Here is a 14004-nt window from a genome sequence, read left to right as displayed (position 1 = left end):
AGACATGTTGTGTTTACTTTAATGTGGACAACTTTATACCATGTGCACTAGAGAAGCCTTGACTAACTTTTTTTTCTTCAAAATTTACAATTGTCTGTACAAGAGGAAATGTCTTTAAGAAACCATCTTACAACAATGAAGTATGGAGAATTCCATTCATATACGTGTTTTTAACACAATAAGTAAGCCAAATGTTAAGCTTTTTTAGATGATTTTTTGTACATTTTAAACAAGTATGAACCTTAAAACGTAATCCACAATATTTAAGTAACGCCTGTTTTGTCATTACTTTGGTCATATATTTTAAAACGATCTACAGTGTTCATGGGGATTTTTATTGCTTATGTTTTTGATAGAAGGGTGTTAACACCGTTGGTATTTTCCTCTGACAAACTTTACATACAAATTGGCAATGTTTATTTGCCCATTTTACAGTACATTATTGTATTTTACTCTAGAAATGCTTTGTGTATTTTTAAAATAAAATAATTTTACTGAATGTCAGTGGTCTGTAATGTTATGTTTGAACACCCCCTGAACGCCCCAAATTAAAGGTGTTCAACGAGCGCGCATCATGTGTTCTAGCCTTTAACACACTTGTCGTTGAACGGCGTCCATGCGTTCAAAAAGTGTTACAGTCCTTTGAACGCGTAAATGCGTTCAATTTTTTTTCATGTGCAACGTGTGTTCAGATATGGAACACCGTGGTGTTCAATATAATGTCGGATGAACACATACTGTTCAAAATCTGCACACGTGTGTTCAAAAATTGAACGTTTGTTGAACACGTAGTGTTAAATTTCTGAACGTCTAGACGCGTTCAAAAAGTGTTACAAAAAGGCGTTTAATTGGTGTTCTATCCTTGAACACTTAACTTTAAAGTGCTGCTGTTTCCCCAAAGCATGCTGAAACAGACAATATTCAGTTTGTCGACAAACCCTGTAAATATAAATATTTATTGGATGATTATTAGCGTAGAGACCAGACTGACAGTCAGTTTTCAATGATACAAATGCATGGTACACATACAAAGGCTGCCACGGTGTCAGCAAGCTAAATACTGGACTGTTCAGCATGCTGTAGGGAGTAGAAAAGGAACACAGTTGTATAAACTGAACAAAAATATTGTCAAATTTGTCCAAGTTAGTGCAGCTACTGCTTACGGGCAGCGTCACTATCAAGTACTGTCACTGTCACTGCATACCTGAGCAGTGACAGTGATAGCTCTAACTCTGATGTACATGGTAGGTGAAGAACAGTTTGGATCAAATGACGCTCATGACAGTGAAACATACTTGTACGCAAGATCAGACCAGACAGCAACTCATTCAAGACCAGGAGACTTGAAAGTATCAGAAATTTTTGAATTCTGGCATATGACAATAATCGAATATTTAAGAAAAAAGATGATGTCACCTTTCTTGATTTCGTAAATTTTCGCATTCTCATCATAAAATAATGCAAAAGTAAAACGTTGGACAGTAGAGACTAATGTGAATAAATGGAATTATTTTAACAAAATTCGCCATTATTACACCTTAAATTTCGGCGATTAAAATGATTATTTGATGAAATGTTTTAACCTTCTTGTTTTACCAATTTTGATTAGTCCTATATGTCCTGTATTTTTTAATCAAATTTTTGGAAGGCCAGTGTGCTCAGCTTTTTACGATATGGCATTTAGCCAGGAATTAACAATTTGCCTACTTTCTCATGATCGTCATAATGTGCTCTTTAGCAGTAGCAATTAACCTGACCAGAGTTACATACATTGGTATTCAGCGGAATATGGTTTTTAATCACAGGTCGCGTAGGCATTATTTGTGATGGTTTTTCCTATTATTATCACAACAAATGATTATGAATATTAATAAATTATTAATATGAATGTAACAGAATATTAAAACATTTTTTTACAAACACTGTCGTCAACAGGTAGCGTAGGCAATATGAATGTTGATTCTCAAAATTTCTTCCGGTGTTGGCAAGTCCATAAATCAGCCATCAAATCTACCCCGGTTTGACCACTTAGACGGAAAATTTGTGAAGTTTGGGGCTGCGAGAAGGTATATATCGCCAACAAAATGATGCAGTCCTCGCGGAATCGACGGCATCCGGGATCTTTTAGGGCCGTTTGCGAAATTTGAATGTAGCCGCCAAGCGGGGGCGAGGACGGAGCCATGATTTAACGTTATTAGATATGCTGACATAATTGATCGTACGGCTGGACTTGCCAACACCGGGAGAAATTTTGAGAATCAACATGCAGAAGTGAAGAAAACGGAGGTAATTCATGGGTATGTCAGTTTACTGTCGAGTGGAGCTGGCTACTTTCTCATTATATACACTGTGTAGTAAATCTCGCCGTAGACTGAACCTGGGCATTGGTGTCACTTGTATATTTTGGCATAGATTGTGAAACTATACAAGGGCTCCCAGGGGATTGTTCACATAAGGAGATTACAATGTGTAAAATATGAATTTATTAATCATAATCGTAATTTATTAATTATCATAATTATCAAAACAATGGGGTTTCCAGACGGTCTTTACACAAAGTAGACGACATTGTTTGTAAAAAAATGTTTTAATGTTCTGTAACATTCATATTAATAATTTGTTAATATTCATAATCATTTGTTATGATAATAATAGGAAATATCATCACAAATAATGCCTACTCGACCTGTGTTTTAATGAGATAAACATGCACAACCTTTCTAAGCCTTTTTCATCCATTGCAAAACAAACAAACGGACCGATAACACAGAGCGGGAAACCTTGGAAAATTGTTACATTTTCGCTTTTCAGCAGTTAGCCAAGCACTTACAACATACACATAAATGCACGCGCAGGTCAAACAACCTTACATGCCGACACTTTCCAGTGGAAACATTCAGCACTGTGCATTATATTGTACTACTCTGTTGTTTCTGTGAAGATTCCAATGCATATATGGAAAACGTACAGTGTTTTGCTTTATCTTCTTGAGGGCGCCATTTTATGTTTGGGAAAAGTTTATTATTTATCTTGCTCAAAATTGCACATGCAGTCCCAGTTGACAGTTTCGTATCCTTGTATAAACAATCCTCAATGGGTACATTCCCATGAACTTGTTTTAGTTTGGAAGTAAAATCACAAAAATAATGATAAAAGATACAGCTATTGGGCCTTTAAGTTTTCACACGCATGCGAATGATAATACAATTATGTTTGCTGTCTTCAAATCACCGAATTTATTTTCCTGGTATGGTTAAGATTTTCAGTGTTGAAATATATTATTGGCGCTATTATTAGCATTTATCAATTGACGGATGTCGCGATAAATGAAATAAGTATTTTATTTTTAATTTGAAAGGCAGAGAAGCGTCAATTCAATGTGTGGCGGACTTTAATGTGAATAAAAGTTGAAAATCTTAGTAAAATTGTAACGAAATGCGTGCCCTTCGGATTTAGGTATGAATAATTTTACTTGCCCGTGACAGTCAGGAATGTTGTTGAATTACACGTGGGAAATTGTATGGGAATTTAATGATTGAATTTCACAGCAAAGTTGGAAAAGGTGTAGCGGTGTTAGCGAGGTGTTTGATGGCCGCTTTTCCCCGCCAGAGAGATCGCAATCTTGTAGAATATTTAACAACGTGTAACGCGACGTGAAAATGAGGGGCCACGAAAAAAAACAAACAAACAATGAAACAAGGTGTTCAAGAACAGAGGACTTGAAGATTCCGAAGTGTCGTCGGGGCACTCCAACTTTTTATTCAATACAAATAATACAAATATATCACCTAAATAGGGCAGAAAACAATTCTTTCATAAGCCCATATTCTGAGGTTATCCAATGAAACGGCTGTGTACTTATGAAATGTTACTTAGCCAAACAGATATAGCTTCATTTGTGTCGATTTTTTCACAGTGTGCCTTGTAGACTCTAGTGTATAGTTTTTGCGAAATTCCATAAGAATGTTTTTGTACACATATCCCCATAATCCCTACATTCTAGTGAAGTACATTTATAGCAATATGAATTATGAAACATATATAATGGCTCATGTGCAGATATATCTAGTTCTGTACAGGGCAGAAATTGTTTGTAGAGTTCCTCTTGACAGCCATGTGCAACATATTTATTATATAGACAGACAGACAGACAGACAGACAGACAGACAGACAGATATGTACACCTAATAACAATAGGATCTTATGGGATAGGGTAGTACTCTACGTTTTCATATCATGGAGGGGCTCCAGAAAGTTCAAAAACAAAAAGCTCAAAACGGAAAAGGATATAGGATATGTTCAGTACTCACCTCAATACGGTATATAAACAATGGAGTTTTCTTCGTTTCTGTGTAAATTCAATATGATAAATGTATTCACAAGTGCGCCAATGTTGTGACTGAAAAGTTTGAAAATACGACCTCAAATTCGGCTATTTTTTTCATTCACCGGTATTTTGATAATTTTTCCTCTCTCCTAACAACGCCATTAATTTGAAAATACATTTTAATGGGCGATTGTCTGATAGCATATTCTTTGCATGAGTGGAGATGCCAACTTTGTATTGCGTAAAAAAGTTGCTTCGTTTATGCTGCTTCTTATTAATATCAAAAGGCCATTGTATTAATACAATAATAACTGATGAAATTTAATTACAATGACATGGTTTCTGGGCAACGGTATTTGAATGTGTAATGGTAAAAATGTGAAATTGTCATCAAATAATGCAATAAATAATTAAATTGTGAAACTTAATTTCGATGACACGGTTTCTGGACACAAGTATGTAGTAGAAAAAACGTGATATTATTATATTATCAGCGAGCTTCACTTATTTTGGTCTAAATTACCAATTAGCTCGACAGGTTTATAATTAATAGATAGGTTTACCGAATAAACGGTCATTTTGATTTAAATTATTTCTCTTTAAACTTTATTTACCCTTTTCATGATGGTACTTTTCATCAAGAAACTAATAGTAATTATTTCGTCGCAACAATTACATATCATATTTTACATGTTGATACTCAATAATCAGCCATTGTGTTTGACCAAAGTAATTGTCATGACTTCTTTGTTTTGTGTCCACCCAAACTTCTGAAAGTTCAAGCGGGTTTCTGGCGGTTGAAAAACATAATTACTAATAAAATTATACACACGCAAGTTATATATTTACTTGATCGTTCCCATGAAACATACGTAAACGTAGGGCTGTAGGCGGAACAGCTTCGCTGTTTAGCTCTACGTAAACTAGATGACGGGCCAAATATATTAGTATTCTCATACTTTCATTTGACATTATTGAATAAAAACTCATGTTCAAACATAAGTGACACGAAACTAAAAATAATAATAAATAACTTTACTTAAAGTATGTAACACTTATCTCTTTGCCCTGCATGATAATTGGTAGATTCGATTTCATTGATAAACATTTTAAGTCACTGTGGTAAAATTAAGTGTCTGTGAATTCGTACTTTCCACCACAGCACAGTACAAGTTATTTTAAATTACAAAAATAATAGACGAATACTTAATTTAAACGTTTTATACATTTTATACAAGTACATACATATTGTCATCCATCAGTATATAGATACATTTCATATAGGTACCTTGTCTTGAAAATGCTTTTTTTTATTCACTTCTAAGATGAAATCAACGAATTTGTAAACGCTTTTAGTTGATAAAGCTGATTTCAACACTTTGAATGTGGTAAACATGATTGGAACTAATTTTGGGATGATTGGATGCTGAAGTAACATCGGTTTAATCTGAAAATGTACGCTCATCTGCTTTTCTTCTCAAGTTACACACTTTATTTTATGAGTAATCTGTAATATTCTAACATTCAGCTTCAGGGCACCTGACTCTTTTGAGAAATTTGAAAAATATGAAGATCTAATTGTCCTAAATTAGTTCCAATCGTGATAGCAACTTTAGAAAAAGTACAAGATGAAGTGTGCAAATAAACTCAATACTGGTAAAACTCTTCGAATAGACGAGATTTCTCCAGATTTTTATAAAAATTGCCACTAATAGTCAGAGAAATTATTTTTAACTTTCAATATCGTTCTCAATACTTGGTTTTGCCCTTATGAGTAGCTGCATAGTGTTGTTCTTTCCTATTTACATACAGACACATGCAGCACGATGTTATGATTGTGTGATAACATTAAAAAAACTTTCTGTTCCTGTAATCATATCGTATCGTACTTAAGTTGATGTTAATAATGAAGAATCCCAAACACATTCAGTCGGATGATTACTCTAAAATGAAATCGCAGAAGTACCGATCATTAGGTGATCAGCGAGAAATGGTAAGGTAGAAACGAGACACAAAATTTGAACAAAGGGAAGAAAAATGTTCAGATAGCTCCACTTAAAGTTCACTATTAGTGACTCACAAGCATTCGTAATGATTATTTTTTCGGTTAGCGCATTGCTCTACTGCCAGTGATTCAAACAGACTTGACTTAGTAGTTGTAATTAAGGTAGAACATGCCTCAGGGACCAATAGTCGGACTCTCAAATTCCTATAATTCTTTTCTGATCTGCCACTTGTGGGGGCTCATTTTAAAGGTCTGGGAGAAAAAACGTTCGCTGTCTTAGTTTTTCGAAAATCAATTATTCGTTTTTTCCTCATAGAATTAACACAACCAGCAGAAAGATGGTGGCCATTTTGAATTTTAAATATCACAAAATATTGAGCAATTTGTTTCGCTAGTTCCAAACTTTGTACGGTGGCCTCCAATTTTCATTGATGGGTAGGAAAGTATTAATATAGATGGCAAGGTAAGCCAATATGTAAGTATATTTCTATGTCAGTAAGCTTTACTGAAATTGTTCGAATTAGTCAAATCGCCAATGGCATAAGCAGTTAGAAATATTTATAATAGTAGGCGCAGAAATGAGAACAGTTTTGTTTGTGGAGGTTAAGTGTATGTGAGACTGGTGCTTCTCTTGGCGCAATGTTTCATGAAGACATACAATTACATATTACTCCTTACTTCAGTGCATATCATCTCATCTGGAAGTACAGCGAAAATGTAAATAACAACCGTTGGGTTTTTTCTCATTTACGATAAATTGACCTCAAAATAAAACATTTCACTCTATTTCAGTATTATTCAAGAGTTACAATGCGTTAGGCATAAACATAGTGTAAGGCGCCAAACATGTGTTACATAAAATGACACAGTGTAAATTAATATAAATTGTCAATGGTTACACACAACATCTACAGCTGCTTCAAGACTCGAACCAGAACTTGTGTTCCTCTTAGCAAAATCAACAAACTGCTATGTACAATATCAGAATCGTCGCATGTAATTTTGTCCAATGTAAAAAACTCAATTACTTATTCATAATTGAAAAATTGGCAAATATCTCAGCAGCTTCTCAATCAATAACGGACAGGTAATATTGGGATTTTTTCTTTTGGCACTTTATACCGCTAGGATGGTTATTGTGCTTAATAACTCTCCATATCTATATTTTCGGTAACCATGTTTCTTCTTTTATAATGTCAGCATGGGGTGCTATAGTTCACCAGAAATTTCAACCTGTTCGTCTGCTCTTGCAATATGACTACGTATGTCTGTTTCCGTATTTGTTACATATGCATCAACGTTGGCCTTTATATCTCGTGTACTTGTGGTTATCTCCAATGAACAAACCATTTCTTTCTCAGCGTGCTTCCGTAGCTGCCGTCTAACTGCCTCTTTCGTATTAAATTCTGGTTTCATCAGAACTATGTACAGCTTCGGCACAAAGATGCACAACAATATACATGTAGTTGACACAAAAATGACAATAGCTTGGGACAAAGCTGTGACTTTTCCATGGGTCAAGAAAACCACTGGATAGTATATTGACCACACGCTAAGATACATGAACAAAGCAAAGGTTATGAACTTAGCCTCATTGAAGTTATCTGGCAGTTTCCTCGCCCGAAAGGCAAAGTAAAGGCAAACTCCAGCTAAGATCCAAGTGTAGATACTTGTCGATAAAGTAAGACCAGGAGACGTTGGAATGCACTGTACGTATGTTTTGGTAGTAGAAATTTTAGTGTTTCTTTCGACTTTATGAGGTGCTACGATATGAGTCGTGAGTACCAGTGCAACATGAACGAACACAAATGTAAAGACAGTAAGATACTGGCATGTAATTCTGGTTAATTTCTTCTGAATAGTAGATGTATTTAGCTTAATATTGAAAATTGCTACTAATTGCTGTGTCTTCACAAATAATATAGCAATGCATCCAGTATATGCTATGCTATTGAACATACGTACAGTGCACACAATGTCGCCTGGCAACCCTAAATAGGCAACACAGCCGACATAACAGCAAAACAGAAAGAATAGCATAAGATAACTGAGTTCACGGTTGGAGGCTTTGATAATTGGTGTATGTCTGTGATAGATAAATGCTCCATAACAAAGAAGGGTGAACACTACTCCTATAGTCAGTAAGGTTTCCAAAATGATTCCAGAGGGCGATGTCCATTCGATGTAATCCAGGATCTTTTCAATACAGGCTGTCATGTTACTGTTTGACCAATAACCGTCAGGGCATGAGGTGCAATATACTGCGTCTAAACGAGAAAGAATTATATGTTTATGCCGCACTTGTCAAAGAATCAATGGTGAAAATAATTTAGGTAGAGTTACTTCAAACAATGAACAGCAAATACTTTCAAAGCGCTTTTTACGATCGACTGTCAACTAAATAAATGACAATCGATTTGATTTGCTTACATGTTTCATTTTATATCGTTCGACGACAACATCGAATTTCTTTCTTCCAGATGAAGGTCACGCTAAACCTTCATAATTTGCAAGCTGTTTTCAACGAATTTTTAAAACAGAGGTCAAACAGATTCGGGTAATTATTCTTTGGTACGTAATTGCATGTATGATCATTATGTAGTCACGTTGACTTTGTCAGAGAAAGTTTCGGCTGCTGCAAGGGTAGCTAAAAAGTGACATTCTAACAGGAGACTAAATCATTTTTCTCATCGTTATCTCCAATGACTTTTCATTTTACGAAAAAAACACTGGAAAAACACAACACATTCATATAACAGACCTGGGGAAATTGAAAACACCATCTCTGTTAACTCTACAATTCAAAACACATTCTAAACTTCTTTTTTCCATTATTCACAATTAAAGTTAAATTTCTTTCTCACTAATTGCGTGCATTACAAAGCGTGACCCTGAATTCAACACTTTGGTATTAACATTACGTTCTACCCAATGGCATGCAAATATGTAATTCTCTAAGAAAGTTCAGCAAACTTAACTTTGAGTGTGACAAGCTTGCTGATAAATCCCAATAGCGTTATTTCAAGTTATATTTAGAACGATGATATTATGCTTTGGTACGTTGTTATGGAACTATGTTCCAGGAGATATCAAAAATATTTCCATGATATTTAATTTAAACAAGAATTGAAAAATGATGTTAGACTTGTAGTTTTGTCGTTTTTAACTTTTAGAAGCAGTTCTTATTGTGATAGATATCACATTTTTCATGTTATGTTCTTGATGTGTAGTTTATTATTAATAGGCTCTCCTCAAATTTGGCAGCATGTGTCTTCTCTTGCATGCTGCATCAATTTAATCCCATTTCATGATTTCATGTAGACTTCATTATATTAAGTACAGATTGTAGATCAATGTAATTATGAGTATTAGACTGAATCCGATTAATGCTTATGACAACTATTTTTCAGTCTTTCTTTAAGTAACAATATGTAATAAATAGCAGTGTTTTCTTTAACATGTAAGTTCTTTTCAGCTGACATGATAATAATGAAAATAATAATAATCATTATCATCATCACTATTATTATCATCATTGTTATTATGATTACACGTACACAAAAACGACTTAGAAAACGGTCACATGTCAAAACACACTGCATGCGTAATTAGATTGAGAATTTTATGATCCAAAACCTGCCGATTATATTTCCTCTTTTACTATTCGAGTATCTCTTAGGACTTGTCACTGTAAATTTGATAATTTCATGGTTTATCGGTCAGGTGTTGCAGCCTTGTCAGGGTTATTGACATTTGAAAGAAACTGGCAAACAAAATTGACAGCACAAATAAATGTGATTTCTATAGGATGCATGTACAACACTTGAAGACAAGACGTCTTTTAAGGGTGGAGCTTCATACCTTCCACACAGAATCGGATGTAGTTTTAAAGACAACTCAAATTTCACGTTCGAATCGGTAACGTATGTTGCGAGTTCGAATCTGACACAACTTTACAGAATGCGTGACTGATTCTGTACGCAGGGTATACTTAGGTTCCTGTTCCACTAAGGCGTGAATACACAAAACAAGCAATATGACATCAACAATAACGGGTGCAACTCAAGGTAAATGAATAATTTAAGAGGAGCAAAGTATAGACATTTACAACATCAATAGGGTAATCTTGAATCCCAGCTTTGTGGTGGTACCATGTGTCCGGAATGGATAAGCATAAAGTACTGTACTGTAACGGTCAACATTGACACAAAGTGACAAGTTAAGTATAATTCGGCAAAACTACGCTTTTATCGTTGTAAGAAGCAGTCGGGAATGCTATAACTCATCATTTAAGAAACATATGTGCAATGTTTTGTAATAGATCTCCGTGTCTACAATAAGACGTATTAAACGATCTAACGAATATACTTCTGAGAATCCCCGTTTCACAAGTTTTTTGTGCTAATAAGCTGGGCCCAACCCGAAGTTACAATAGTCTGATTAATTTCAAAAAAATCACCCTGTCAAACGAAGAAGTTAATATAAAATTATAACTTACCAGTGATATTCGCCATTTCTCCTTCGGCACATGGCACACATTCAAAGCAACATGGTGGCCGGCCATCAAAACTTGCTTTCCTCGTACCGAGAGGACAAGACGTTGAGCATATCGAAATTGGTATCTGAAATTTATATGAAATAAAAGAATTTAACAGAAGGCCTGGATTTATGAGCTAGATTTACTTATCTCCTATTTTTTCAACTTATAATATGTTTGTTGCGTGTTGTTTTAAACGGAAAATCACACTTAACTTGTAATACTCGAGTGGTATACCCGTTGCTAAGGTGGTGTATTGATATTTTACCATAGCATTAATTGAAATGCTGACGTGAAACATCAAAAACGGAATTTTTCTGTAGCTGAGACGCAATGCTATATTGCGAAGGTACCACGCTTCTTTTCACGCCTTGAACAATCAGATCGCAGTATTTCCGCTATCTCTATAAAGATATGATATCATTTCATTCGTTTTATTCTCCTAAGAAGTAAAGGTGTATTAACATCTCCCTCTGACGTAACATACCTTTGTACTGCCATCATTCCATCTTATGACGTCATCTCTCAACGTAAGTTTGTTAGTGATAGCTCCTCCGTCAAAAAAACCAACTGGAACCAAATCAATGCCATCAGTCCGGGCATTCTGCCAATTGTTTATTTCGTATCGTCCCTTTCCTTCTTCGTTATCCTCCATATTGTAACGTGTACCTTTGGTTCCATGGAGGAACGTAATATTTCTGAGATATTTCAACAGTTGCCATGGTTGCAGTGTTGTCACGTTAGGGCATGATCCGTTTTCAAGACGTCCATAGGGTTCTTTACACTTTACGATGTTGTCAAGTGCTTGACCAATCGCGTACACCGCGAGGTATACGTTGTACGTTTTCCTGTAGTCCGCACCTTTGTACGATTGAGTTTGGTCAAAAGTGTGTGCGTCAGAACAAATAGGGAGGATGTATTGAGTGCTTAGTATCTCCGGCCCTGTAGAATTTGTGCCGCCACCATCATCTATAAGATTTTCTAAATTTTCTGAGTGATCGTCACTACACGTCAGGTTGATTCTTTCAATTCGACCTGTAACCGTACCGTTACTAAACCGACACTGCTCTCTTATTGCCGGATGTGTCACATTAGCTGCGTCTTCTTCCTCAACTCTGCTTGCATTTAAAGGGGGCGGTACTGATGTTTTGCCATTGTTGTGTATCAAGGGCATTTTACATTTAAATTCTTTTTCCCACAATTCGGTGAGGAAAGGATTTCGAAGTCCAGTTGTGAACGGAGACACACTTCTGAGGTATTCCGCAAATCCTGGTATATGACCCTGGGATAAGACAATACCTAGTGTGCCATCGACCTGATGATACATGTCACGGGCAACATCCGGGTTACCAGACCAAGCCTCACATGCCAACCAAATACGATCTGAAATAGAACAGGGAAAACAAAGTGTTTGCAAGTACTTGAATCGAGAAATATTCTTTTCTCAAAATAACGAACTGAAGGTTTTGGGTTTGATCAATAGGTTGGAAAAGATCAAAGGCCAGAGAGGAAAAATTATGTTCGTCGGTTTTCTGTGCAAGAAGGTAGCAATGCTCTTATGTTTTTAACTGTGTAGTTTGCGTATTACGAGAAACTTATAGTCGTACAGAAATCTCAAATTCTTACCTATGCAAAGCAAAGTCATCCAATATTCAACCGTAATCTTCTATTCAAACATGTTTAAATAGTTGAAAGTTCACTGAGTAATAATGCAATTAAGTTTGATTCATTGTCATTGCACGTATAAGTATGGTATCAATAGCACGATAATACATTGACAAAGTTTAAAGGAAAAATACAATAGTTTTGACTAATTATCCGGCATTTTCGATAAACTGACATCCGGAAAAGTGAAATATTCGATTTTGAGAAACGTTCTGCTAATTTTGTTTGACATAAAAGGAAACCGTTTGTCGATATTGGACGTCAGCTATAGGACGTCGGCTATACGCAGATATAATTGTTGCTAACTTGATCGCTAGATCGCTAAAAAATATGAATACTGTTTTTATTAGAGCTTTGTTGCATCGCTGTAGCATACCTGTGATATTTTGGCGCGTCGCCTCCTTAAGAATGTCTCTCATTTCTGAAGGGTGAATGAATGTGAGCTATAACCTTTATGGACGGGTCCTTCTTGAGCAAAGTTACGATTTCCTCAACGTTACGCTGAGTAGCATGAGTTGGCAGTAGTCTACTGAACGCCACGCAGACACCGAGTTCCACCACCCCGTCAATCACCATCTGTATACCTGGTCGGCCGTAGTCATCATCCGTGGCGATAGTCGCTATCCATTCCCAGCCAAAACGACGTATCAGCTCTATCATTGCGAGGGATTGTGACAAGTCACTCGGAATTGTCCGCATAAATGACTTGTAGCGTAACCTGTCTCGTAATAAAGTGCTTGTCGATCCATAGCTAACAAAAGGTATGTTATACATCCCGAATATAGGACTGACTGCCATTGAAACTGACGAACGAGACGCACCGACGACCGCTTTCACCAGCTGACTACCAAAACTCGCAGACTTGATGAAGTCAATCGCTGTTTCAGCTGACGGCGCTACCGAGGCACACGTGTCTCGTATGTCATAGCCTAAGTTGATACCTGGGACGAAGTCTGGGTTGTTGTTGATTTCCTCCAGTGAGAATCGCATAGCCTCTGCAAATCGATAGCCTTCAGGATACAGCCCGGAACAGACATGCACGATTGGCCCTGATTCTAGACTCTCATGCTCTCGGCGAAACTCAGTATGAAATGGAAACAATCCACCGATAATGATGTCTCCACTCTTGTAAATACGTTTTGTTGTTGTTGTCAAGATCTCTGTTCCACTTGCCATCACCAAGCTAACTACCATCGTAAGATATGAGCTGACGAAAACCGCCATTCTACAGCACTTGTAAAGAGTGGTTTAAGATCTGTTCAGATATGTAATGAAGGTTTTTCAATTAAATGACAACTGTACGCATTATATCCCATGATCCATCGCAAGCCTAATTCATTTTAATAAACTTAGTTCCCAAACCAATGTTTTCACGGACGAATTTGAAAACTGACTGCCCAAGACAATATTTAATCAAAGGCCTCTCTTTTTGGTCAGTTTCCAATTACACCAAAGAGATTGTCTTACTCT

At 36.1% G+C, this 14004-nt stretch overlaps 2 protein-coding genes across 2 annotated transcripts; both read right to left on the bottom strand.

Moving 5' to 3' along the window:
* Window positions 1-7425: 7425 nt before the first annotated feature.
* LOC139117800 (extracellular calcium-sensing receptor-like) lies at window positions 7426-8592 on the bottom strand. The gene has a single exon (XM_070681049.1). It carries the CDS (start codon window positions 8547-8549, stop codon window positions 7542-7544), a length of 1008 nt encoding a protein of 335 aa, XP_070537150.1. The 5' UTR covers window positions 8550-8592; the 3' UTR covers window positions 7426-7541.
* Window positions 8593-10444: 1852 nt separating this feature from the next.
* On the bottom strand, window positions 10445-13728 carry LOC139117585 (extracellular calcium-sensing receptor-like). Its single transcript, XM_070680828.1, has 4 exons — window positions 13035-13728; window positions 11357-12252; window positions 10831-10954; window positions 10445-10518 (listed from the first exon to the last, which is right to left on the bottom strand). The coding sequence occupies exons 1-4, from the start codon at window positions 13726-13728 to the stop codon at window positions 10445-10447; spliced, it is 1788 nt and encodes a 595-aa protein (XP_070536929.1).
* Window positions 13729-14004: the final 276 nt, after the last annotated feature.

The sequence above is a fragment of the Ptychodera flava genome, chromosome 18, assembly GCF_041260155.1.
Source record: "Ptychodera flava strain L36383 chromosome 18, AS_Pfla_20210202, whole genome shotgun sequence".
NCBI classification, from domain to species: domain Eukaryota; kingdom Metazoa; phylum Hemichordata; class Enteropneusta; family Ptychoderidae; genus Ptychodera; species Ptychodera flava.
The sequence above is the reverse complement of the archived record's forward strand: the minus strand, read 5'-3'. Positions and strand labels throughout refer to the sequence as shown.

Excerpts from the sequence above, each read along its gene's own strand:
- LOC139117585 (XM_070680828.1), bottom strand. The coding sequence starts at position 13,728 with ATGGTAGTTAGCTTGGTGATGGCAAGTGGAACAGAGATCTTGACAACA. Across the intron at positions 10,955-11,356 it reads GGAATGATGGCAGTACAAAG|ATACCAATTTCGATATGCTC; the intron begins GTATGTTACGTC and ends TATAAATTTCAG. Across the intron at positions 10,519-10,830 it reads AGAAATGGCGAATATCACTG|TACAGTACTTTATGCTTATC; the intron begins GTAAGTTATAAT and ends TGACCGTTACAG.
- LOC139117800 (XM_070681049.1), bottom strand. The coding sequence starts at position 8,549 with ATGACAGCCTGTATTGAAAAGATCCTGGATTACATCGAATGGACATCG.